Here is a 27,301-nt window from a genome sequence, read left to right on the forward strand (position 1 = left end):
TTGGTTGGGTATTTTTACCCTATATAACTGGGTTTTGGGTTCGGGTTCGATCCAGATATGGTTTCGGGCTTTTTAACCCTTTTAACGGGTTTAGGGCCAAATTATTGGGTCGGGTTCGAGTCGGTCCGGATTTAGATAGTGTGACCAAACCCGACCCTATGTATTTCGGTCTGAGTTCGGGTTCGGGTTTTGTCGGGCTCGGACAGGGTTCGGTGAGGGTTTTTTTTTCGGGTTTTGGGCGGGTTTTGGGTTTCGGGCAGAATGGACATCCCTACTTGAATGTTGGACGCTCCGTCTTGGCATATATATATATATATATACACTCTATCTTTTTCAATAAACATTTTTGTTAAATCCAAGAATGATGAATGTATGTTCTAATGGCAGAAATTGATTAAATCTGTTTTTCAATACTTGCAAAACTTATATTTTTTGTCATTCACCATACTATGGCAATGGGAATTGGGAAGTATCTGCCAATGGAGTGGTGGCCTTTTCTTCAATATTTTAACTCGCTTTTGTCAAATGGAGTGTTGGCCGCATGAACAAGAAATTCGTTTTTGTCGTCGTACTATGTTAGATAGCTTATCCTGCCAATGATTGAAAAAGCTCTGTGACAAACTCAGACTACCAATTTCATTAGTTACGATATGGCAAAGAGTATAATGAAATCGATCAGTGTTTTTTTTTTTTTTTTGCTAACCACAGATCATATCATATTAAAACATCAAAGGTACAATGCTTCTGTCCAGTAGGTATTTTGGCATTAGACTTATCTCCTGACCATGGAACGCCCACTGTGCGAGCTCATGAGCCTCGCCATTATACCTCCTGTTGATCCAGTTATATTTACAAAACTTAAGAGGTCTACATAGATCCTCAATTAACCGCTTTAACGTGTTCTAATCTCCAAGCATGAGAGTTATTCTCCGGGGAGATATTACATTTTGAATAGCTAATAGACTATCTCCCTCAAACAAAATGGAGTTCTCTCTCCGTCTTTGCGAGCTAGCTTCACGCCACCTCCAAGGCCACCATCTCTCGCCTCCTCCGCGATCTGCTGCTGAACCGCCTTGTAGCTGCTCCTATGAGAGTACCTTCATTATCCCAAGCCGTAACTCCAAATTGCCCCATCTCCCGTACCCTATCAAAAGCAGCATCACACCTTATTAGTATAGTATCTATTTCAACTATTGGAAAAGACTCTTTATAAGGACAACTATTATTCATCTTATGTTGGCTTATATGGGAATTGTTATTCCCTACTCCCTGTGATTTGTCAAAGGCTTCCAGACATCTCCACCAGTGGGTTGCTGTTCTTCTGAGCAAACCTTCTCTGCTTGCTGTTAAGCTTTCGAACTTTGCCTTGTTCCTAGCCTCCCATATGCCTTGAAGTATTATGATGGCCAGAATACCTTTTTCCGCATAACCCGGATCCGTTCCATTAATCCACTGAAGGAAAATATCAACCCAATCTCTTATCGTGTAGTGTTCCATCTCGTCTATGTTGGCCCCCAAGTTTGAGGCGAACCAGACAGACTTGGACCACTCGCACTTAAAGAAAATATGTAGAGGGTCCTCTAGCTCCATCCAGCACAAGGGACAGGAGAACTCTCCTTTGATCCCTTTGTTCCTGATCAAGTCTCCCGTAGGAAGAATACCCATGTACAGCTTCCACAAGAAAAGAATAATGTTGGCTGAGACCGGAGCTTTCCAAATAGCTTTGACAGTGTTTGTGTTAAAAGACGATGATTGCTCCATGTCCCCATTCCCTGTCATTCTGTGATAGGCTGTTTTAACAGATAGACCGCCATTTCTGGTATCCATCCATCGCATAGTATCTTCCCCTGCCACGAGGGGTCTAATCATGACTTGCTTAATCATCTTCCCAATAGTAGATGGGAATAGGTGATCAATCCTATTTTCATCCCATCCACTACCATCAGTCAACATAAGATCCTTCACCTTGAGGTTTTGGAGGTCTTGTCGCAAAGGCATCATGTCATTAATAAGAACAGGGTGTTTGTTTATACTGAGCCAAGGCTGGCTCATCACCAACACATCCTTACCCTTTCCAATGCTCCAGATACATCCCTCCAAGACTCTTTTCCCCACTCTGTGTACCCCTTTCCAAAACCAAGAGGCGTCAGGAGGGGGATTTTGTTTGACATCAAACCAACTCTTACCATATATGGCTCTGAATGTTTTAGCCCATATCGATTTGTTATCAGTGAGAGCTTTCCAAGAAAGCTTCGCTAGCATGGCTTGATTCATAGCTTTTGCTTTTCTCAGGCCTAAGCCACCACTAGCTTTCGGTTTGCATATGCTATCCCACCCAACGGTGTGGATGCTTTTACTCTCTTCCGTACCATGCCACCAGAAGGTCCTGCATGCCTTATCTATCTTCTCACAAGTGGAATTTGGGAGAAGATAAGTAGACATAGCAAAGAGGGGGGTAGCTTGGACCACAGCCTGTATCAGAGTTGTTCTGCCCGCGAGTGACAGAACTTTTGCTCTCCACCCTTTAATTTTACCGTGAACTTTATCCACCAAGTAATCAAAATTCTCACTCTTCTTCCTAGACACGATATAGGAACACCTAGATATTTTTCCCGATAGTCAAAAAACCTCATCTTCCAAAACCTTTTTAAAATGTTTTTATGTTTTTTATGCATATTCTTACTGCAAAAAATACTAGATTTATCATAATTTATCAACTGACCAGATACATTGCAGTACTCATCTAAGATATATTTAAGTTGACCACTCTCAACTAAATCCGCTTTAGTAAACAAAATCAAATCATCTGCATACAGTAAATGAGTAATAGCCGGTGCATTCCTTCTTATCTTTATGCCATGGATATCCTTAGCCTGCTCCGCATAAGCTATCATCCTTGATAAGGCCTCGGACACAAGAATAAACAAGTACGGGGAGAGAGGATCTCCCTGCCTGAGGCCTCGACTAGGAGTAATAGACTCAAGTGGTGCACCATTAAGAAGAACTTTAAAAGAGACCGTAGATAAGCATTCGGATATAAGCAATCTCCATTTCTTATTAAAACCAAGTTTTTGAAAAATATTATCTATAAAAGACCATTCCACCTTATCATATGCTTTAGACATATCCATCTTAAGAGCTACAAACCCTTTTTTCTTTTTCATCTTTTTCATTGTATTAAAAATCTCACAAGCCAAGCCTATATTATCCCCTATGCTTCTCCCTTTTATAAAGGCCCCTTGAAACGGGGAGACAATCTTATTAATGTGGGCCTTAAGTCTAATAGCCAGAATCTTTGCAATAATCTTATAACTAAAGTTGCATAGACTTATAGGTCTAAACTTAGATACATGGTCCGGATTAGAAATCTTAGGGATGAGGGTGAGAAAGGTATCATTTAACCTAGGGTTCATCTTACCATTAATGAAGAAATCCTTAACACAATCAGTAATACTCTTACCTACCACATCCCAACATTGTTGATAAAAGATACCTTGGAACCCATCAGGTCCAGGTGACTTTAGAGATCCAAGCTTTTTAACAACATGCCAAATATCATCATCGGAAGGACAAGCAGTAAGAATCTGATTCTCCCTATCCGTAATACAAGGCTTAAATAAATCAAGAATATGCTCATTATTTTGAGGATGTACAGATTCAAAAATATTATCAAAATAGTTATTCACCGCTACTCCTACATTATTCCTACCTTCTTGCCAAACACCATTATCATCCTTAATCTTATCAATGTTATTTTTTCTTCTGCGATATACCGTAGATAGGTGAAAGAACTTAGTATTCCTACCATCTTCTTTAATCCAATGCTGACTGGATTTCTGTTTCCAAAACACCTCTTCTTTCTCATACCAATCAAAGAGTTCCTTTTTTAACGTTTTAGCTCTATCATGATTAACCGAATTAAAAGGCTTTTGGAGCACCCTATCTAGCTTTTTTTGAGTAAGTTTGATATTAGTGAAGATGTTTCCAAAAACCTTCTTATTCCAGGTCTTGAGACTATGGGCGGTCTTATTTAACTTAAGAATCACATTCCAATCAGGCAAATCATGTGTTATAGAGTTCCATGCTTTATCTATCTCAGGTTTACAAGACTCATCTTTTAACCACATGTTATAGAAACGAAAAGGTCTTTCGGCGTATTCCTCAGATACTTTAAGCCTAATCAAAAGAGATAAATGATCGGACGTAGCATTAACCACATGTTTAACAATCATATTAGGGAAAAGATCCACCCAGTCATGTGTGGCCATAGCACGATCAAGTCTTTCTAAAATATTGTCTTTAATCTTCCTATTATTATTCCAGGTGAACTTGGGTCCTTTATAACCTAAGTCCACTAAACCAAGGTCATCAATCACAGAATTGAAATCCATCATGCATTTTGAAAAGGTCGACCTACCCCCTATTTTCTCATCTAAGGTTCTGATTGCATTAAAGTCACCAAACACTAACCAAGGTCCCGGTATATGGGGGGCACAATCTCTCAGCTCATTCCAAAAGAGATGTCTCATACTAGTATTCGGTGCACCATAAACAAATGTAAAGTACCATGGATTTATACTGTGATAATTAATAAGCTTACCTGAGATTTGGTTGGCCGTAGCTCCCAGCACCTCCAGGTTAACTCCAGTCCTCCATAGAATAGCTAGCCCTCCTCGACGACCCACAGCAGGAACACAAAACATATTATCATACTTAAGAGCCTTCCCTAACTTACTTATCTTTTCCTCCTTGACTTTTGTTTCTGACAAGCATAAAATGTCCGGTTGGTGTTGACGAACCAGATCCTTTATATTTTGAACTGCCGTGGAGGAACCCATTCCCCGGCAGTTCCAGGCGTGTATCATATCTGTCGAGGCGGCTGTTTAGGGACAGCCACCGCGAACCCCGGAGGAGGACCACACAGACCTCCACTGCTTTCCGACCCAACACTGACACTTGTACTCTTGTCACCACTATACCCACTGTTCTGCCCCTTTGAACCTTTTGAGCTGTTCCTTCTGTTCTTTTTATTGGGCTTAAGCTGTCCCCTACCTTTCCCAGACGAGCCCTCCATAGCCAGTGGCACTGGTTGGGAAATACTATCTTCTGATTCATAGCCAGACCCTAGTTGATTCCCATGAAACAAATCTACTGGCACATTCCCCACTGACACTTCATCATGACAGTTAAACATCACAGCTTCCTGATCAGAATCCTCATATGGCTCTTCTTCTTCAGTGAACGCATCTGAGGGTATATCTTCTTCTGGAATATCACCCCCTGAAACCGCAGACGGTACACTTGAATCCATAGAATGGTTGGAGAAAGAAGGCTCTGTGGTCGCCACAGAATCACTTGACACTGGAATAATAGGGACATCTGTTGGGATAAGCAGGTGCCCCAAACCTTTTGCTCGAATTTCATCTGCCTCTCTTTTTGCTTTCTTTGAATAATTTACTGCCTTCCTAATGCTACTGTTACTACCTTCATTCTCCATACTAGCTACTACTGAAAGAGAACTAGCCTCCAACTTCCTTTTGGAACCCACAGAGACTTCTTGCCACTTCCTAACACCTTTTTTAACTCCTCTCTTATATAGACCCTGATAAGCCAGCTTTTTAACCCCCCTCCCACGCGAAGTCAAACCTATAAATCTAAAACTGGCATGAGCTGTATTTTGGGGGATAAAAGGCGACTTAGACCCTTCTGAACCTACAATCTCAAGAATAGGGGAAGGGGCTTTGGAACTCGGAGACGCCAGCAGCCTCGGATTCTCTTCCATACAGTTTTCTCTTGTTCCTAAAAGGGAATCCTCAGGAGCTTTAAGGCCTACCTGCTCAGGCTCGCTGCCCCAGACTATCACATCCCCTCTCCCTCCAGATATAGCTAATAACTCTTGGTTAAGTCTATAATCTTTCTGACTTTCTGGTACCTTCACCCCCAGACCCATATCCATACAAGACTTGGTTCCCCACACTACCAAGGCTCGATCCAAGGAACCAAAATCTAAAACAGATCCATCTATTAAGCTTTGATACTCTCGGGCTTGGTAAATGGTAATATTTCTGCAACTCGACCCATCTTGCCAGTCCATCTCCATATCTTTACAGCCCATGGGGAAAACCACTTGGACAGGACTATCTTCACGGACCTCTTTCTCAGGCCCACACCGAACCACATTACTACTAACCCTTCTACTAGAATCCACAATCGCTAGCTCCGACCCAGAATAACTCATACCCAAGCCTCCACCTGTGTCCAGCCCACTACCCTCCAGACAAGCCTTACTGGTCTTCCCTGTTGGTCCTGACCCCAGCCCATCCAATCTCAACTTATTATACTCTAGGGAATCACTAACCCCATCATAGCCACCTGTGCTGCCTTCTCTATCCTTAGTCTCAAACCTCTGTTTAGGGGGTGTATCTAGGAAGCCCCCCCATACCAGAGCCTTCTTCTCTGTTCATGTTTATCTCTCGCCGGGATCTGGTCGAATCTAGGTTTCAGCGGTGTTCCCGAGAAGGAGATCGTTGTAGGGTTAGAGTTCACCACTCCATTAAAGAAAATGGTAGCCCTCATCATAAAGGAGAAAGAATGTTTAACGTCTCGAGGGGAACCACCGCACCTCAGCATACTAGCTCGATACTTCTCCTTTTGCAGACAGAAGTTCACATCATGACCAATCCTGCCACAGAAATAGCAGAAAATGTCTAACTTTTCATACTTGAATGACACCGGGAATACTTCTCCTTCTTCTGTTCTCAATTCTATACCTTTACTCAATCTTTCCTTTACATCCAACTTAACCCTGACTCTTGCCACCGGAACTCTAAATTCAGCCGAACAGGTCAAGTCTATATGCTTGACTTTACCCAAGCTTTGCCCCACCTTCTCTACATTCTCTTCATTCATTCTATCAGCTGGGATCCCATATATCTGTACCCAAAACTTAACAAAATCTAAAGCTGGATTGATTGCCAGATCTTCTGTTCCTTCCCATTTCCTGAGCACTATTACTAACCCCTGGACTAACCAAGGTCCATTTTTTCTTACATGGTTATATTCCCCCAGGTCTTCAAATGTGAACTTGTAGAAACCCCTGGTCAGAAGAACCACTTTTGTACCTTTTCTAGTTTGCCAGCACCGGTGTAGTTCTTCTGCTACCACTTGGACATCCAACGCCCTATCTCCAATGAGTTTCCCCACTAAAGAAAGCGAGTGTTCTTCCACTTCCACCGGATTTTTTTTCTTTATAATCACTACCCTTTTTTCCTTTGAACAAAAGAGCTGTTGCATCTCTATTTGGAGCTGTTCAATCTTATCATGTGTAGACCGGGATTTTGGATCAGATGGTTCCCCTCTGACCGGTATACTAACTTCTTTTTCCATCTTTTCCCACAGAACTCTATAACAGTAATACAAAAGAGAGAAAAGGTGTGTGTGTGTGTGGGGGGGGGGGCTAGTGTTGGTGTTTAGATGGGTGAAGTGAGCAGGGGAGATGTCAGATGAAGAGAAAGTAAACCAACGGGTTTGAAGACTTTTTTCAAACTCCTCCAATCCTCAGATCTGTCGAGACAAGGAGGAGAAGATGACTAAAACAAACTTACTATGTCTATGAGATCCACACCACATGAACACTTAGATTCTAGAAGGGGACGACCACTTGCACAAGATTTTTTAATTTGAATTCAAAACTTGGGGGGAAGAAAGGTTTAGATCTGCTTTTGGCCGCAGTATAGCCGTTGCTTGTAGAGTACCAATAATGTAGTCGATCAAAAACAAAACAATGAAATCGATCAGTTGCATGGCTCATCTGTTATAGTTATTGTTTATGAGTTAATTATGACTTGCACCAAATCACTGAAAGTCTGAAATACAATTTATAAGCGAATAACATTAATTTCTTTTCTTTCAGCCAATCAATTCTGGATTACCTCTGAAATGAAGCTTAGCGTGCAATGGCCTACTATTGGTCAAGCGCTCAATGCAAGCTTTGGGAGGTGGGCCCCAAGATCTCTGTTTCGATTCCACTATATTATTTACTGGGAAAAATGGGATTTTAGGGGTTAGCTAATGAAGTTCTAACTTGAAGAACAGGGTGAGCAAACTGATTGAGCCTTCCCAAGAAGAATATCATCTTAAGTCCTCTGAGTCCATTCTTTTTTTTGATGTAGAGAAGGTGTATATATACTTTGTGCATTGTTCTAAGCTATCATCTAATTGCACTTTTTTTTTCCCCTTGACAAGTTGCGTTAGTAGTGTCAACCAAGCACGAATTTAGGAATGATTAGTTTATTTGTCGAGAAAGTTTGAAGATTTGAACTGATTTGCGTGCAACAGACCCGAAATTATCCAATAGGCTACAAGCAAATCAGATAAGCTAAGCAAATAATGTTACTCGGCGCTTTTGCAATTTATTGATTGCGAGTTTGTATAATATCACAAAATCGATTGCAAAATACTTTTAGCCTAATATTGCAAAGATAGATTTTGTATCAAGCTAATATATTCTTTGATCAGAATGATAATTAAGCATGGAGTATAATAATGGGATACTGGCAATTCAAATCACAGTTTATGCTACCTTAATTTATTCGGATCAAACGGTTCATTTAAATAAAAATTCGATCATAATCACATGAAACAGGCAACAGGAAGGATCCACAAATAGAACATAGAGCAAAAGTCATGAAGCAAATAGAAACACTAATGAGATTACACATTATGCTGTGAGACATCTTCCTGTAAGTTCGACTGTTCCTTTGTGCGCAAGTAGAAAAAGATGAAGATTAAAGTGATTAATAGATAACCATTAATCATCATACCGATGAGAAGTTTGGTCACGATGCCATTTGACACATCATCTCCAAACCTCCTGCCTGACCTCAGCATACCATTACATACAATGAACATTATAGCTTGTAACCAGTAAAGAAGGAAATATCCGTTTTCTGCTACCACAACAACAGACATGTCCTTAAACTTTTTCACTAGGGAAGAAGACCAAGTCATGTTGTTCATCGTCTCTTTCTGTTAATCGATTCTCAATTTCTGTGTGTGCTATATATGTGCAACAAGTATATATAAGCCGTAGTCTTTTCTAAACAATTTATAGAACAAAATCGACCGTCTTCTCTAAGAATTAGGATTCAAATGAATAACGAATTAGGGTCTAACTAGGGTATCCTCACAACAAAATCAACGTCAGAGAGCACATCTCGCCGTTGGATCTCATCTAAACTTTGAGATACGCACCCAACGTGTACTTCAATGCAAAGATACTGGTCAATGATGCACCCTCTCTTTGTGAGGATGATCCTCTAATCGTAACTCCTTTCTAATTACTATTTGTTAGAGTACTACACGCCTACTTTTTACGGTTTAACCTACTCATACCTGAATAAGTATTTCCTAGTACGACGGAAACTCTGATTAGACTTGCGTCTTATAAATAATTAAACACTGAAAATTATAGCCAAAACTTTATAGTTATAAATTTTTTATCTATCTTTACGTCCACAATGCAGTTTTCTCTCTCTTTTCAATTTAGGCTTAGTGCTAAGTGGCGATTCATATTCTTGATTTGCAGTGCTTTCCTTGTGAACACTTTTTTTTTTGGTTTAGCCAATGTTTTCTGGAAGGTATTCTTGGTGACGACCAGGGATGAGAAGGCTTGGAAACTTAGACACGACAGCTACACAGGGCATATCTCCATCTTTATTATTTTTGGGTTTCTTCTCCCTATAATGGTTTTAGTGCTCGTCGCCCTTCTACGACGAAGTTACTGGGCAGAGCTCCGAAGCCAGAGAATCATGGAGAGGACATCGTAGTATGTGATAATGTGACAGTTCAAAGCCAGATCAATGTTGAGTCAGTGACCTACCATCTCAAGAGCCATTAAGTTTCTACATTCACTTTGATATATATACTAATCATTGTTATAATCTACTTTATTATTTGAATTGTTTTTGTTTTGAAAAGTTGTATCTTAGTTTTCTCCTTGCGGAACTGTTTTAGTTTTCCATTATTGCCAAATTCATCATAGAAACGTTCATCACACTCGTTCTAGAGTGGGGAGTGGGGAATTTTGCACTAACATATATATGGCTTGAATCATACACCAGTTTCTTGTGTCACAAAAGGAAAACCATGAAAAATACATGCAAGGTAATAACAAGTTGCACAACCGTAAGAAATAAAGCAAGTGCCTGATATTTACTTTAAGTTTAACAAACAATCATGTAATAAGCAAACCAGAGTCCATCTAAAATTTCATTGATACTAGTCCAGCTAAATTTTCTTTGATACATAGTCCAGCTAAAAGATTAAAGGTTAGCTATAATGGAATAATGGAAGAAGTTTAACACTGAGCTAACCTACCAAATATATGAACTACACTCCATGTAAAAGTGCTTTCAATATAGCATCACTCACACTACCAGCATATGGGAACAGGTGACCTGCCCCTGTAAGCTCATGATAGTGAATCCATGGGAGCTTTTTAGCAATGTAGCGCTGCAGGGTAGCAGGCACAATAAGATCTTCATCACCTTGCCATAAGTGTACAGAACCTTCCTTGTTTGGGAATGTGTTCTTGAGATCCATAGGATTGAATTCCCAACTTGAAAAACCAATCATTAGGTCACGGTGGAGGGATTCAAATTCACCTTGCTGTCTTACCTGCTCCTGGAAAAGTGCAAAAGTTTCGATCAGGAAACACACATAATCTTAACTCAGTGAAGCCACACAAATATAACATAGGACAAGAATTTTGTAAGTAATGCATCTTGTGTGAAATTTTTATTCAACAATTCAGAAGCCAAGTTGTAAAGGAATGATGGAAGAGAAGTAGACGCTATCACGCAACTGCAAAAACACTAGCCCAATGCCCTTTATAACAAGAAATATTTGTCAGCCACAATACCAACTCCGACAAATCACATCCAGTCCCATTTCTGATTTCAAAACGTATTTCTCAACAACGAATATCCTTTAGAAACAATACCAGTCATACAACACCTTTTACCCCATAAGTGGCCATAACGAAATGGTAACACTGCCAACTGCCTAGCTAGCTCCCAAGAAGTTCATTTGCTTAGGCATAACGGGTCCTTTCGTTAATAAAATGCAATGGACAACAATAGGTCATCATTTTAGAGAATCAAGCTACGAGCCATTCCCCCATGCCTCAATAAAACACAGACAAATTAAATTGGTTACCAGGACCCCTATGCACATGATTGGCTGTTCCTTTACTCATTCTGCACAACATCTTCCAATAAAAACCGAAAAAACACAAACTGAGGCTTAGAGGAAAGTACATACCACATAGGTTCTCCTCGCTATTAAGTGAGGGACCAGCTCTAGATCTGCAGAAGAATAAACCTCGGGTTTGTTATTGGCTATAAGACTCAAGGAGGGAAACCATTTCTGAGTGTTCCACCAATATGTGAGCCAAGGGACATTGTGAGCTACCCGAAGTGTCCATTGGTCCTGTAGGAGTAGCTGGCTGAAGGCTTCTTTAGATAAATTGGCTGGTAACCTTGGCCACCAGTAGTTGATCGCTGGAGCAATAAGAGTTGCTCCTGCTAGCCTGACAAATTGTCCAGTAGAAAGGGTTAGGGAAAGGAAGTACACCATGGAGACACAATCAAGATATTAACCAATACTTTTCTTAATAATCAGACATTCAGACCTAAACTTTTTAAAATTATCAAGCCGCATATTATGGTTGAGAAATTAAGATATTGCCGAGTATGGACTGCAATCACTGTGTAAAGAGTTATGATTAAATAAAGTAGTACTATGCAATATTGTGTGAGGTTGTCTATATGTACCAGCAGATTTCATTCGCTGTGTCAATTTAAGTAATTTTGTAGCCAGAGTGTATAAGGAAATAAAAGGAAGAACATATCTTGCTAAGTCTTACCGGTGAGGAATGTATTTTAGACAGGTCCAAATCAGTTGTCCTCCCAAGGAAAAGCCAACAACATAGAATTTGGACCCAAAGCCCAACTGATCAGCAAGCTCCTCTATATCTAACGCAGTACTATTCAGTGTCTGTCTCGGATTAGGATCACTTTCTCCATATCCAGCTCTATCAAATGATACCAAGTAAATACCTAGTTCATCAGCAAGCTCCTGCCAAAACTCACCAAGAAATCAAATTCATATCAACGGATATAGTGACACATATAAAAGGAGTCGTAGCTAAGAAAACCATAAAATTGTAAAACTGAAAAGTACTACTGAGTACCTGAGAAAAGAACATGACATCATTTCGACAAGAATCGAATCCGTGAACATACACAATTTTATTGTTGGCCTTATCTTTCGATACACCATTCTCTTTGTAGGCTAAATGCCTTCCATCCTTGAGTTTTACTCGAGGTGCCGTAACAGATGGCCCACCCATAGAACCACACATCTTTGCTGGTGGAGGTTGAATGGCCTGATAAGCCCATGCCAAGAATCCCACCACCAACAACACAAATATTGTGCTTAACAAACCTGTAAATATCGAATCACAATTATATTTAGTGAACAAATTGACTTCCAATTCTTTTAATATATCAACCTAGCAAGCATTATTTTGAAGTCCAAAACCTTATTTTCACACATAAATGACATGAATATTAACAGTGAAGCGCGCATCTGAAACTGAGTGTATAGGAAGTCAAATAATTAACTCAAGGCGTGGGAGTGGAACAAAGATTTTGAGAGTAAAAGATATAACAGAAGTCGACTTTTGAGCTACTTTAAAGAAAGTTTCGAAGATGCCGATTATTAACAAAAATAACAGAATGGAAGAGTGGGAAATGAATGTTTACCTGGGGGAAGTGTGAAGGCAGTTTTCTGTTTAGATTTTCTGGTGTGAGACCTTGCTGATGCAGCTGAGATTCTCCTGTTGACTCCCGCCATTTATGTAGTTTTAACTCTTGACCTTCCTATCTAGGGGAAGATCTCATTTCTTAAAGTCCACTATGTACTTTGGTCTGAAAACATTAAACTTCAAATGAAAGTACCCCTGGTTCTTCATTTTATTTACTAGTTCCTAATTAAGGTGAGTTTGTTATGAACAGGATTGGAGATGACTATGAACTAGAGTCAAGTGGAAAGGCCCAAACCTCTAAATGTTGAGATGAGCTCACTCCATTACATTTAAGCTCAGAGATCGTGAAGACATACAAAAGAGTGAATGACAAAGTAGAATGTTAACTAACCAAAAAATCGTAATTCAATTGTCAACAAACAGTACACACCTGTAAACATTATTACCACTCGTATGAATACAAATTACAAAACCAACCAAACAAATAAATGACAACAATCATTGCACAAAGAATATACGAGCACTAAGAAAATTACACACTTAGAAGTCTACGTCGCACTTCTTTCCTTTAAAGGCCTTCGTTGAATTTGGATGCACCTCCACCTGGGAACATACGACTTTTAAGTTGTAATGAGATGACTTCCATATTCCTACCTTAAACCGAATCCTAGCTTTCAGTCGGATTTTTAGTTCGATTTCTCCTGAAGATTTTTCAAGCCTAAGATCCTTAGCAACGGACGGCAGCAGTGCCACTGATTGAGCCACAGTCTTGACCTCAAAATGGGTGACATTATGGCGAGGCTGAAAGAATGGCTTCAGAGTTTGAAATGCTATTGTTTCATAGTCGTATGACACAGTTACCTGAATTGAGTCGTAGTACAAACCGACTCTTCGGTTGGGATTGTATGCTTTGAGGGTAAAGTCGAAGGTACCATTCAGTTGGTCCCTGTGTAGCCCAAAACCACTGACTCTGCCGGATTCAAGGGTGTAGACTAGTTTTTTGGGCCTGATCACAAGCCAAGTAATAAGCACTACAAGACCAACAAGGACAAGAATCGCGATAATTGCGACTGCAATGCACCGAAGTAGTCCTTGGTTTCCTTGTCTATTAGCTGGTACTACTGGACCTGCCATTGTACTAAATGTTTGTCAAGGGAAAACCTGGTACAATTTGTTTTTATAGGAAAGATAGAGCATGTTTATAAGTGAAGTTTCTCTACTTCTGGATTAATTAGGCCTAGCACTGAAACTGGAGAATAAGTGTAATGTGGAGATGCTTCTCTACTTTTCTTTATCGTTTGAGACACTTTTCACTTTTAATTTCTTTGCTGAAACTCAAGCTATCTGAGGGGTTGGGATTCCACATTGCTGTATAGAGACAAGTTTATGTACAAGTGATTAGCTTGTTTTTTATTAGGGATGCTAATCAAAATTTACATATATCCAAACTTGTCAGGATAAAAGATGAGTAAACATCCAATTCCTGGATATTGGTTGAGGAATAGGCATTAATTTCAACTTTTTGTTACAGTAGCTGACAATCTGAATAAAAGAAGAAATGCTTCATGGTACAACACAGATGGCACTTTTAGCTTGGCTATGAACTTGTTCATCGCTTTAATTTACTTTCTATCAGAATGAAGTTCGGTTCAAGCAATTCCCACTTTGGACTTTTCCGCTGTATCTATTTAATCCATATTGCCTTGTCCCCAAGTTATTCTTATTGTCGGTCCATGAGTGTTCCATGCTCCTAATCTAATTCAAAGATGGAATGATGAGTGTATCCAAAAACCATCTAAAGCTTCATATAGCTTTTGTTTTGATGCTATGGACTCCTTAGCAACAACTCTAGCAACCACATGTACGCATTGTTCCGTTGAATCTAATCGAGTTATAATTTGATAATTTGAGAAATTGATGCTCAATTAGAATTTTGACAAATTAATTTCTCAGAAGTACTCAGTTTATCCATATATTTTGGACAATTGTTTGCCAAGGTTGACACTTGATTACTGGATAGCATCACCTTTTGGCTATTGTTTTGGTATATGCCTTTAGAACCCTCCAAGATCAGATGCCAGTACAGCGCTGAAAGGAAAAAACCATAAGAACCATAATCTATTGCAAGGGATGTCTCTTGTCATATATATGGCCACCCAAAGATCCCAAATTGCGATCTTGGTCCTAGTTAAATTGGTACAATGGTTCTGCCAACAACAGTTCACAACACAAATTTCATATATATTGCAGGTCTATTCGTAGTTTCCAGTTCAAATAAATTAAAGATGTATAGGACACGTTCGTATAATGTAAAATATTGCATGGCTAGAACAATTACGTACTTGACAGTAGTACAAATTTGTTCATTTATCACCTAGTTTACCACTTTTATGTTACTATATGCAATGCAAAAAAAATTTACATTCAGCCGATGCAAAAAGATTTATAAAAACTTCTCAAATACTTATACCCTGAAAATTGATGATACAAATATATAATAGCATTCTCAAATTAAATAACAAATTGTTCATATATTTGTTCCTTAACATTAGTTAGTACACTTCAAAAACATAGCAAAACACAATTCTCTTCTTGCTCTGTAATTTTATCGATGTGAATCGTGCAGGTCTCAAGTTTCATGAATACTACTTACAGTAACTCAAAATTTGTCGCTTGGATTAGACATGTGCTATTTTCTTCAATGTGCTAATGATACAAACATGTGGTGGGATGGGAAACTTAACTTCTCACATAGGATTGAAAACCCTCACACTACGTATTTTCAGATTTGTGCATTAGTTGGTTGTAATGGGTGTAATAGTAATGATAATGCTACTAGCCTAGTCTGGCCTGTAAGTCAATCTTTGTAACCTTTTTATTTTATTTATTAATCAGTTATCCTTTAGCAAAAGAAAATGAAAACAATTGCTAGATCCCAATGCAACTTAAAAAAGGATGTGTGGGAGCGATTGACACCACCGTGATTCCGTGAACTCCCCAGGTGGAACACATCTCAGCAACATATGAAAATAGTTGTTTACATGGTATATCTCCTGACAAAGTTAAACCTCAATCAATCTTCACAAATTACAACCATTACGCAATCAAATGTATATTTAAGTCACTTAAACCACATTCATAATTTTAAAATTGATTATTAGTCAAGTGAAGAAGGAAAGATATTGCTTGAGTCACGAGAGCAAGTATCCACAAAAAGCAAATGGTGACCAAACAAAAGTTAAAGAAACATGATTAATAAAACATTCAAATCTCACAACAACATTGGTGCTGTACTTGTTCTTACCCGCATATGCTTTGGAAGATGCCATCTTGTAAGCCTAGTTCATCACCACACCTTTTCTCTTTTTTCGAAAGCCACCCACATTTTCCTTCTACTTGAGTCACTTCAACTCACTTTTTCTTGCATCAACATGAACAAATCTGAACAACCTTATAACTACCACCCCAGTGTAACTCAATCACCCCTTTTAGTATCAGTGCACCAACAATTGGCCTGGGTGTGGCTCTAGCCACCCAGGCCAATGGAAAAACCCGTGGTCATTTTGAGCTTTTGGGTGCACATTTGTCCTGGATAATACATGATTGCTTCCACCACGTCTTCTGTTCGCTTGCCTGTGTGCGGTTTCTCCTACAGGGCAACTTGGATCCTTTGGCATTTTCTATTATATTAGCTAGAAATCTCTCTTGTTATATGGGGTACAACAACCATATGTATTGGCTGGTCATGTACTGCCTTCTCTATCTTTTCCTTTTTTTTGTTCGTAGCACATAATAACAATGGAATCACTGTATGGTTCTGTTTTTCGGTCAAGTATGTGTAAGCTTTGTTTTTGTTATTTTATGTTATATACGTATTATTAGAGTTTGGTGTGAACTTTTGAGTTGTTTTAGCAAGATTTTAACAACTTTTGAGTTCTATTTAACTGTCGAACTCATAGTCTCATAGAATTAACTGGTTTGCTGGTTTTACTTAGGAGTTGGGACACACTAATTCCGGACCCACATTGAATCTGTGTAAGACTGAAGTAACCAAATACTCCTTCACTAGGGTGACTACGGAAGCCACTCAATTACCCTCTCATCTTTCTCAAATGTGGGAGTTCTGAGTATGTGAGCATGCTTGTGGTGCCGGAGAGTGGAGTTTCAAAAATTAGACCTTTTGCTGCTCTAGTTCTCTTTCCCGTATTCCCTCGCCGCTCAAACTGTTCGTTCTGCTCGTGACGTTATACTCCAACAAATTACATTTCCATTTCCACAATCTTCAGAACCCACAGGCCAGGTCAGGCAACTTTGTCGCTCCACGCCCTCCCATATTAATTCAACAGTTGCAATACGAGTCTGATTCCACCAGTCATAGGTGTCTCCACACTCAATGATCGAATTAGGACTATGGATTTGCTAAAAGTCCTACGCTAAGGTACCTCACAAAGAGGTCCTGTAGGCTGCACTACTTTGGTTAGCCCATTAGAAGGACAGCTAGACAACACATATAGTACATATGGACAGAATTGCGGAACAAATGTACAATCTGTGTAAGAGTGTAGTGTGAGTGTTGGGGTTAAAACCGATACCAATCGATCCCCACTATACAGATAATTTGTACTTGAACCAACTACAACTCCAGACAATAATCTAAATATTCACTACAACCAACCTAGCATGCCCAACTCTCTAAACAAACGAGAAGAACAAGCATACCACAACACAAAGATATACCGTGGTTCGACCAATGATGCCTACTTCCCAGTGCCGGCCCTGAGGCAAAGCCACACAAACAAGCGCTTTGGGCCCCCGTTATTTTTGGCAAAGTAAAGGGCCACCAGTCCACCACAGAGTCCACTGAAACAGTTTAACACGTACACCTTGCAATATACACTTACTAATAAGAATAATATAATTGTAGGCTTAATTGAAACTTATATATGGGTAATATGGCTAATGAAATTATTAAATTCACTTGCTATTTCACATATTATCAAGTCAAAAGATGCATAAAATCTTATTTATTACATAAAACAAAAAAGAATTTAACTAAAAAGAGGAAAAAATAGATAATAACGCGAGGCAAAAAATGCGTCGATTTTTGTTTTTGACATGTAAATGGACATATAGGGCCAAATTTTAAGAGTTGGTTTCGGGCCACCAGAAACTCAAGGCCGGCGCTGCTAATTCCACAAGAGCTAATCTTTTTATAAAGTGAGAAGGAAGATTACAATCACTCTTTTCAGTCTCTCACCTTACTAGATCACTCATATCTCCTTACAGGCTTTTCTAGATGCAAGAGTTTTCTCTCAATCTTGATTGCTCTAAAAATTGGGTTTCTATTGTGTTAGGTTTTCCAAAACTCTACTTCTGGTTTTTATAGAAGCCCACAATTTCGCGGTTACTGTAGCAAAACAGAAAACTACGAAAATAGACATGGGCGCAGGCGTGCTCTCGGCAAGGCCAATGTCGAGCACGCGCGCCCTCTAGTGTCTGTTCGTGACTTCTAGTAACAAGGGCACGGGCGCGCCTTGGGATAGACCAATCTGAGCACACGCGCGCTCAGATCTTGTCATGCGAACATAACTTCTTTCTTTTTCATCCTCTTGTGAGGGATAACTCCAACAATCTCCCCCTCCCAAACAGCGAGGGTGGATACCTCCATGCAATTTCCAAATCAACAGGAGGAGTGTGCTACCATTTCGGCGGTAGCAAAACAAACATCAAACTTACCTTTCGGTAAGACTTTGGTCATCATATCCAACCCATTCTTGTCGGTATGGATCTTCTCAATGCACAAATGCTTGTCTTCGAGTATTTATCTAATCCAATGATAACACACATATATGTGTTTGGATCTAGAATGAAAACTCAGAATCTTGCTCAAATGGATGGCGCTCTGACTGTCATATAAAACTACAAACTATTTCTGCTTTAGCCCTAGTTCATCGAAGAACCTCTTCATCCATAATATCTCTTTGCAACACTTAGTGCCTGCAATATACTCGGCTTCTGTAGTGGAGAGGGTAATACACTTTTGCAACTTAGATTGCCAAGAAATTGCTCCCCTTATAAAAGTAATCAGATAACCGGAGGTGGACTTCATCGAGTCCACATCACCTGCCATGTATGTATCAGTGTAGCTTTCAAGTAAGGGCTTACTTTCACCAAAACACAAACACAATTTGGAAGTGCCCTTGAGATATCTCAATATCCACTTAATACCTTCCCAATGCCCCTTACCTAGATTTGACAGAAAATGGCTTACAACACCAACGATGAAATCAATATCCAATCTTATACGCACCATTGCATACATCAGGCTGCCCAATGCGGATGCATAAGGAATCTTTTCCATCTGACTCTGCTTATGCTCACCCTTTGGACACATCTCTTTGGTCATGCGAAACTGGCCACCAAGTGGACAACTGACTGGCTTCGCTTGATCCATGTTGAATCTCTTCAACACCTTCTCAATGTAGCTTTCTTGAGAAAGCCACAACTTCCCACTCTTTCTATCATGAGTGATCCGTATCCCAAGTATCTGCTTTGCTTGACCTAAATCGTTCATCTCAAAAGACTTACTCAAGTCTTTCTTCAGCTTGGATATCTTGTTGATGTTTGGGCCAACTATCAACATATCATCCACATACAACAAAAACACTATGAAATCCCCATCTGGAAATTTATGAACAAACACACAATGATCGGAAGTAGACTTCTTGTATCCTTGCTTCGCCATAAAGGAATCAAACTTTATGTACCACTATCTCGGTGCCTGCTTTAACCCATACAAGCTCTTTATCAGCTTGCATACTAGGTACTTCTTGCCTTTGACCTCAAACCCCTATGGCTGGTCTATGTAGACATCTTCTTCAAGGTCTCCATGAAGAAAAGTTGTCTTAACATCTAGCTGCTCAATCTCTAGGTTCATACTTGCGGTCAGACCCAATACCACCCAGATAGAAGCTAAGTTATCTTCACTATAGGAGAAAATTTTATCAAAGTCAATCCCTTTCCTTTGACCGAATCCCTTCACAACAAGGCGAGCTTTGTGCCTTGGGTGTAGATTATTCTCCTCATGCTTGACTTTGTAGATCCACTTATTTTTGAGACTTTTTCTTCTTTTCGATTTCTCAACTAACTCATAAGTGTGATTCTTATGCAAAGAATCCATCTCATCATGCATAACCTTCAACCGCTTCTCTTTGTCTGTACCTTTAAGAGCCTCTTGATAGTACATATGTTCTCCACCATTAGATAGTAAAACATGCGTATGTGGTGGATACCTGATTGAAGCTTGTCTCTCTCTGTCTGACCTCCTTACCCCATCTGCTTGTGGCTCAGGAGGATGCACTTCTGATTGCTCAAGTGGTGGTTCATGCACTTCATCTGCATCTTCTATATCAATAGGTTCTATCCCATCATGAGCAATATGATCATCATCATGAGCTTCAAACCCATGGTTCTCTGCATTCTCAATGCCTTCTACACGTTCCACTGTAGGAACTTCTGATTCTGAATCAACAAGATCATTAGTGAAAGCTTGTAGCTTCTCACCCTCCTCAAAGTCTGCTATGGTTTGGTCTTCCAAGAACACAACATCTCGACTTCGGATTACCTTCTTGTTAATTGGATCATAGAGTTTGTAGCCAAACTTCTCATCCTTATAACCCAAAAAAATGCACTGCTTGGCTATGTCATCAAGCTTGGATCTCTCATCCTTGAGAATATGAACGAATATCCTGCACCCAAATACCCTCAAGTATCCATAAATAACATCTCTGCCTGACCATACTCTCTCTGGATAATCACTATTCAGAGGCTTTGATGGTGATAGGTTGATCACATGCACGGCTGTACGCATTGCTTCTACCCAGTAACTTCTAGGTAACTTAGAGTGAGACAACATGCATCTCATCCTCTCTACAATGGTCTGGTTCATTCTCTCAGCTATTTTATTCTGTTGCGGTGTCTTGGGAACGGTCTTCTCATGACTCATCACATGACTCTTGCAATACTCTTCAAATGGTCCAATGTAATCACCCCCATTATCTGAGCAAATACACTTCAAAAGCTTCCCTGTCTCTCTTTCCACCATGCTATGGAAAGTCTTGAACACGCTAAGTACTTCATCCTTGGTCTTCAGACTATATGCCCATATCTTTCTTGACGCATCATCAATGAGAGTTAAAAAGTACAAAGCTCTCCCGTGGGACTTTACTCTCATAGGACCACATAAGTCAGTGTGAACTAGCTCAAGGACATTGTCCTTTCTGTGAGACGAGAATCTTTGGAAAGACACCCTGTTGCTTTCCTACCAAACAATGAGTGCATCTATTTAAATGCGTACCTTTTATGTCTGGCAATGCCTTTTGCTTGGCAAGAACTTCCATGCCTTTTTCGCCCATATTACACAGTCTCTTGTGCAATAGTTCGGAGGAAGCTTCTTCTTGAACCCTTTCTTGTCTCCTCATTCAACAAATCCCCAATAGCCATCTCTATGGAAATAACTCTATCCTTAGTGGCTCCGTTAAAAGAAACTGCTAACGTCTCCCAATTGTCGGGTAGAGAGGTTAATAGGAACAAATCCTCAACTTTGTCATCCATATTAATCTTCATAAAATGCAACTGATTGATAGTATTCTGTAGTTCATTAAGATGCTCAGACATTGAAGAACCTTCTTTGTACTTCGTGTTGGCAAACTTCTTAATGAGCAACACTTTGTTTCCGGCTGACTTCCTCTCATAGAGGTCTTCGAGTTTCTTCCACAAGCCAAAAGTAGTAGTCTCTTGGGATACATAGTGAAAGACACTGTCGTCAATCCACTGTCTAATGTACCCTATTGCTTTTCTGTCAAGCTTGCTCCACTCTGCCAAATGAATCGCTTCCGGTTTTTCTCCCCCATTCTCAATAGGTTGTGCCAAATCCTTGCAGTATAGTAAGTCTTCCATCTTGGCTTTCCAAATAGTATAGTTTGCTCTATTCATACTAATCATGCGAGTGTTCATAGAATGATCCATCTCTCCAAGTTATTTAAACTCAAATCTTCTCTCAGAAATTTCGTCAAACACTTTCCGAGCAAGATTTGGATAACAACCTAGGTTATTCCAACCTGGCTCTGATACCACTTGTTAGGGTTAATACCGATACCAATCGATCTCCACTACACAGATAACTTGTACTTGAACCAACTACAACTCCAGATAACAATCTAAATATTTACTACAACCAACCTAGCATGCCAAACTCTCTAAACAACTATCAACAACAAATAATAATGTAATGAGAAAAACAAGCATACTACAACACAAAGATGTACCGTGGTTCGGCCAATGATGCCTACTTCCACAAGAGCTAATCCATTTATAAAATTGGAAGGAATATTATAATCACTCCTTTCAGGCCCTCACCTTACTAGATCACTCCTCTCACCTTACAAGCTTTTCTGGATGCAATGGTTTTCTCTCAATCTTGGTTGCTCTCAAAATTGGGTTTCTATTGTGTTAGGTTTTCCAAAACCTTACTTCTAGTAACCCACAATTTCGCAATTACTGTAGCAAAATAAAAAACTACGAAAATAGACATGGGCGTGGGCGTGCTCTCGGCAAGGCCAATGTCGAGCGCGCCCCCCTTCAAGTGCTTGTTCATGACTTCTAGTAACAAGGGCACGGGCGTGCCTTAGGATAAACCAATCTGAGTGCGTGCACGCTCAGACCTTTTCATGTGAACATAACTTCTTTCTTTTTCATCCTCTTGTGAGGGATAACTCCAACATGTAGGGCACATAGAGCTTGAGAGAGAAGGAGTTATATGTTATGACTTGTGACTACAAGTCGGATGTCATGAGTAGACCTTGAGTTTAAGTGTGGCCAGTAAATCATTATGGTAGTTTAATTGGGCACTCATCAAATTGGATTGGACAACCTTGAGTTTACAAGTTTGCCATCAAAGTCCAGGCCCAACAACTAATTCAACCGGTCTCGCCATATCGAAACCCTCGGGTTGTTTGAGTGTACACTCAAATGGTCCCCCCATATCATTTGAGTGTACACCACCATGTCATTCCATTGTACACGCACGCAGTCTTTGAAAGTCGTTTGAGAATTGGCTCTTTGGTTTCTCCATGGAACGGTCTACGTATGACGTTTGAGTGTACACTCAAATGGTACCCTCATATCGTTTGAGTGCACACAAAAGTGGTCCATCCATGTCGTTTGAGACAGAGCTCTCAGGTTCTTCCATGGAACGGTCTGCTCATGTCGTTTGGTATCAGGGTATTAGATGAAAGCGGTACCGCTGGGTCGTTTGGGGCTTCTATGGGGGAGTCGTTTGGACTAAAATAATTGAGAAGTTTTAAACCAAGGAAATTCTTGATTAACCAATGATTAGCCAATTAACCAATGAAAATTGATTACATAAACACCAATTACACTTTTCTTATACATAAACACCGAACACTTTTCTTATAATACAAATAATTAATTAATCATAATTGTTCAATAATTTATTTAAACAATGATCTGCAAAATTGAATTAGTAATGATCAATGATCAACACACCCCAATTGAATTAGCAAAATTGAAATCCTACGCGATTTAAAAAATTGGGTTAGGAACAACACAATTAGTTGCACCAACACAATTACATGCACTCTTTATCTGTTATGACATAGTATCTATATAACCAAGTTAAAACATGTAATCAAACGTGTCAAAATCTAAAATAATGTAATCAAACATGCCAAAATCTAAAATAATGTAATCAAACATGCCAAAATCTAAAATAATAATTTGTTTTATATCTAAACTTGTTATTTTTCATTTTTTTTTTCAATTGTGAATCATAAACTAGTTTGGGGTGGGTTTGGGGGTTTAGGGTTTAGGGTTTACAAATTTTGTAACAATATATTTCACTCAATTATTCGAAATAATAATTTGTTTTATATCTAAATTTGTTATTTTTTTTTTCAATTGTGAATCATAAACTAGTTTGGGGTTTGGGGTTTAGGGTTTAGGATTTACAAATTTTGTACCAACATATTTCACTCGATTATTCGAAATAATAATTTGTTTTATATCTAAACTTATTATTTTTCATTTTCTTTTTTTCAATTGTGGATTATAAACTAGTTTGGAGGTTTAGGGTTTACAAATTTCGTACCGACATAATTTTTTTTTTTAATTTCAAACATATTTAACTCAATTATCCAAATCTAAAATAATAATTTGTTTTATATCTAAACTTGTTATTTTCCATTTTTTTTCAATTGTGAATAATAAACTAGTTTGGGGTTTGTGGTTTAGGGTTTAGGGTTTACAAATATATTTCACTCAATTATTCAAAATATATCAAAATTTCAAATATCTTTACATAGAATACTCAAGTTTCTCATTTATTCCTTCTTTTTTCATAATCAATCAAATAGTCAAGTTTCTCATTTACTCCTTAATATTTTCATACTTAATCAAAACCCAATCAAAATTCTAAATGGAACACGAAGATGAAGAAGAAGTATTTGAGGTAATGCTTGAGGTGTAACAACAAATTAGAGAAGGAGAAAAGAGAAGAAATGTTGAAGGTGAAGAACAACCAATAGAAAGTGAAGAAGTGGCAAAAAATGTTGAAGGTGAAGAAGTTGTAATAGAAAATGAAGAAATAGAAGATGCGACTAGTCGAGCAAATGAGATGTCGAGAAATCGTCGACGACAAAGACAACCTAACCTAAATAATGAGGTAACACTTGACCTATGGAACAACATGGCTGGGTCGTTTAAGGACCCTATTGGCCGATGTGGTTGGGTCGTTTGGACTAAATTTAGTGAGAAGTTCAATTTTTTTTTTTGGTGACTTTGAAATCCCTCATTACACAAATTGTTTTAGACTCATGTTTTATTCTATATGTAGGATCTTTTGCCGCGATCCAAGAACCGATCATTTACAAACTCGAATGACATGGATTGTCAACCAATTTTAAGTGATACAACAGAAATATTTACTATGGAAGAGGTATGATGGAGTAGGCATTGATTTCATTTTTTTTTTAAATTTTCTAAATGTAATTTTATTAGTGTATTAATAATAGTTATTGTTTTTTTATGTGTTTAGGTCTTTCATACACGTAATGAGACAATTGGTTGGGCAACCGCTAGAGGAAACCAAGTTAATGTGGTTGTGGTAATTGAAAAGTCAGAGTATGCTACATGAAACTGAGTAGCAAGATTGAATTTGGCTTGCGAGTGCTCGGGTGTGTATCGGTCACACAAGAAGGAAGGCGAAGGGAGGGCTAATAAGATAAAGTTGGGAAGCAAGAAATCGGGATGTCCATTTAAGTTAAAATGTGTTTTCCAACACGGCACTGTTGATAGTTGGAAAATAGAAGTTAGAAATGGTATTCACAACCATGTATTGGCAAAGACCCTTGAAGGACATACATTTGCTACTCGTTTGACCGTTCCAGAGTTCGAATACTTGTCAGAGATGAGTAAGTGTGGAATAAAGCCTAAACAAATTTTGAATTCCATCAAGAATAGGTATTATGAAAATATATCTACTATATCCCAAGTCTATACTGCAAGGCAGAAGGTGAGGAGATTGGATATGAATTGTCTCACGCAATTGTAGAGATTGCATGAGTTGTTAGCAAAAGAACATTATTTTGAGGAGTTGAGAGAGGATAATAATACTGGGGAGATAACGGGGGTTGTTATGGGCCTATCCAGAAGGTGTTAAGTTGGCTCGGACTATTCCAACAATTTTCATGTTAGACACTACCTACAAAACTAACAGGTATCGGTGGCCTTTCGTACAGTTTGTTGGGGGTGAGTTCAACGTGGAAGTCTTTCACCGTGTGTCAGGTGCTGCTTCAGTCTGAAACAACAGTCGACTATGAGTGGGCCCTATGTTATTTTAGTGGCTTGCTTAGTGACAAAAGCCCATCTATGATCGTGTCTGATAGGGACTTGGCCTTGATGAGTGCCACTGATAAAGTTTTCCCTAACGCACACAAGCATCTATGTAGATGGCATATCGCTACGTGCGTTCTTTCAAAATGTTACAATATTTTTCCAAGAACAGAACTTGTAGAGAAGGCCCAGTTCTCGTAGAACACTATAGTGAAATCTAAGATAAATGTTATTTTCCAGCATAGATGAGATGTTTTGAAAAAATATTATAGGGTTGAGTACTCCAATTTTGTTAGTTATTTGCGAGAGACTTGGTTTTCTCATAGGGATCGATTCGTATGTTGTTGGACTGACCAACACATTCACTTTGGGAGTACAACGACCAATAGAGTTGAAGGGTCTTATGCTCAGGTGAAGCGTTTCTAGGAAATGCAAATTATCATGATTTTTTGAGTATGTTTAGCTTAATCCACCTGATTCTAGAGATCTAGATGTCCGAGATTAGAGCTACCTTTAGAAAAAGAGTATGATTGTAACTCAGCACCACCACCAGATTCCTTTGTTTTATGAACTCAGAGGCCTTGTCTCACGCAAAAGTTTGGACTTGCTTTTTAAAGAAATAGATACCCGCATAAAACGTGTTAAAGATAGAGAGATCAGGTGTTGGTGCTATTTGTGCACGAGCTATGGACTGCCATGTGCTCATGAATTAATTTGAGTTTGAAGAGCAAGAGCGGTACATCCCTTTGACTGCTATCGACCTATTTTGGAAAACATTGTCTACTTCTCTCAATATATCAGTGGGTGTTGGTCCCAATGTTAGACCTTCGATGGACTTGTTCATGAAAAGGTTTACAATGGTTTCTGAAGAAGAGTAGCAGGTTATGATTAGAAAACTTATGGAGATTGCCATACCAGAAAGTACATGGCTAGTACCACCTCGTGAGGAAGTAAAAACTAAAGGTCGAGCGAAAGGTAGCTACAAGAGAAAGCTTCCAACTGGAGATGAGAACTGTTCAATAAAACACTACGCCCACCTAAAACACCCACACCGCACCAAGAAAGAAGCCTTCTCCAAAAACACCAACCCAAAACACCCACACCACACCAAGAAAGAAGCCTTCTCCAAAAACAACCACCTAAAACACCCACACCGCACCAAGAAAGAAGACATATCCAAAAACACCAACCCAAAGCATCCACACCACACCAAGAAAGAAGGCTTCTCTAAAAATAACCATACCAAGAAATAAGGCTTCTCCAAAAACAACCACACCACGAAATGTGAAAGATGGGATAGACTTTGGAAAGATGAGGGGTCCTAAGGATTATGGGTTGGATATTCCTGAAAAAATGCACAAATACATTGTTAGAGCCAATGACCCTGTTGGCGATGGCAACTGCGGTTATAGAGCTTTTTGTATTGCATTAGAAAGAAGTCAAGAAGATTGGTCGTAGATGAGAAAAGAGTTGTACCAAGAGCTTATTGACCACCTCCCCCTTTATTGTAAATTATTGTACATTGTACAGTCAAAATGAGATTGTTTTTATGAATAAAACAAT

At 39.1% G+C, this 27,301-nt stretch overlaps 1 protein-coding gene and 1 pseudogene across 2 annotated transcripts; both read right to left on the reverse strand.

Moving 5' to 3' along the window:
• Positions 1 to 10,188: 10,188 nt before the first annotated feature.
• LOC147487229 (uncharacterized) lies at positions 10,189 to 13,062 on the reverse strand. Its single transcript, XM_086570620.1, has 5 exons — positions 12,828 to 13,062; positions 12,254 to 12,507; positions 11,927 to 12,138; positions 11,323 to 11,590; positions 10,189 to 10,683 (listed from the first exon to the last, which is right to left on the reverse strand). The coding sequence occupies exons 1-5, from the start codon at positions 12,916 to 12,918 to the stop codon at positions 10,390 to 10,392; spliced, it is 1,119 nt and encodes a 372-aa protein (XP_086426746.1). The 5' UTR covers positions 12,919 to 13,062; the 3' UTR covers positions 10,189 to 10,389.
• A 147-nt stretch (positions 13,063 to 13,209) lies between these two features.
• On the reverse strand, positions 13,210 to 14,086 carry LOC147487230 (uncharacterized protein At1g08160 pseudogene; annotated as a pseudogene). The gene has a single exon (XR_015201029.1). The product of XR_015201029.1 is annotated as an uncharacterized protein At1g08160 pseudogene (transcript).
• Positions 14,087 to 27,301: the final 13,215 nt, after the last annotated feature.

Source organism: Coptis chinensis, chromosome 7, assembly GCF_015680905.1.
Source record: "Coptis chinensis isolate HL-2020 chromosome 7, ASM1568090v1, whole genome shotgun sequence".
Classification (NCBI taxonomy): domain Eukaryota; kingdom Viridiplantae; phylum Streptophyta; class Magnoliopsida; order Ranunculales; family Ranunculaceae; genus Coptis; species Coptis chinensis.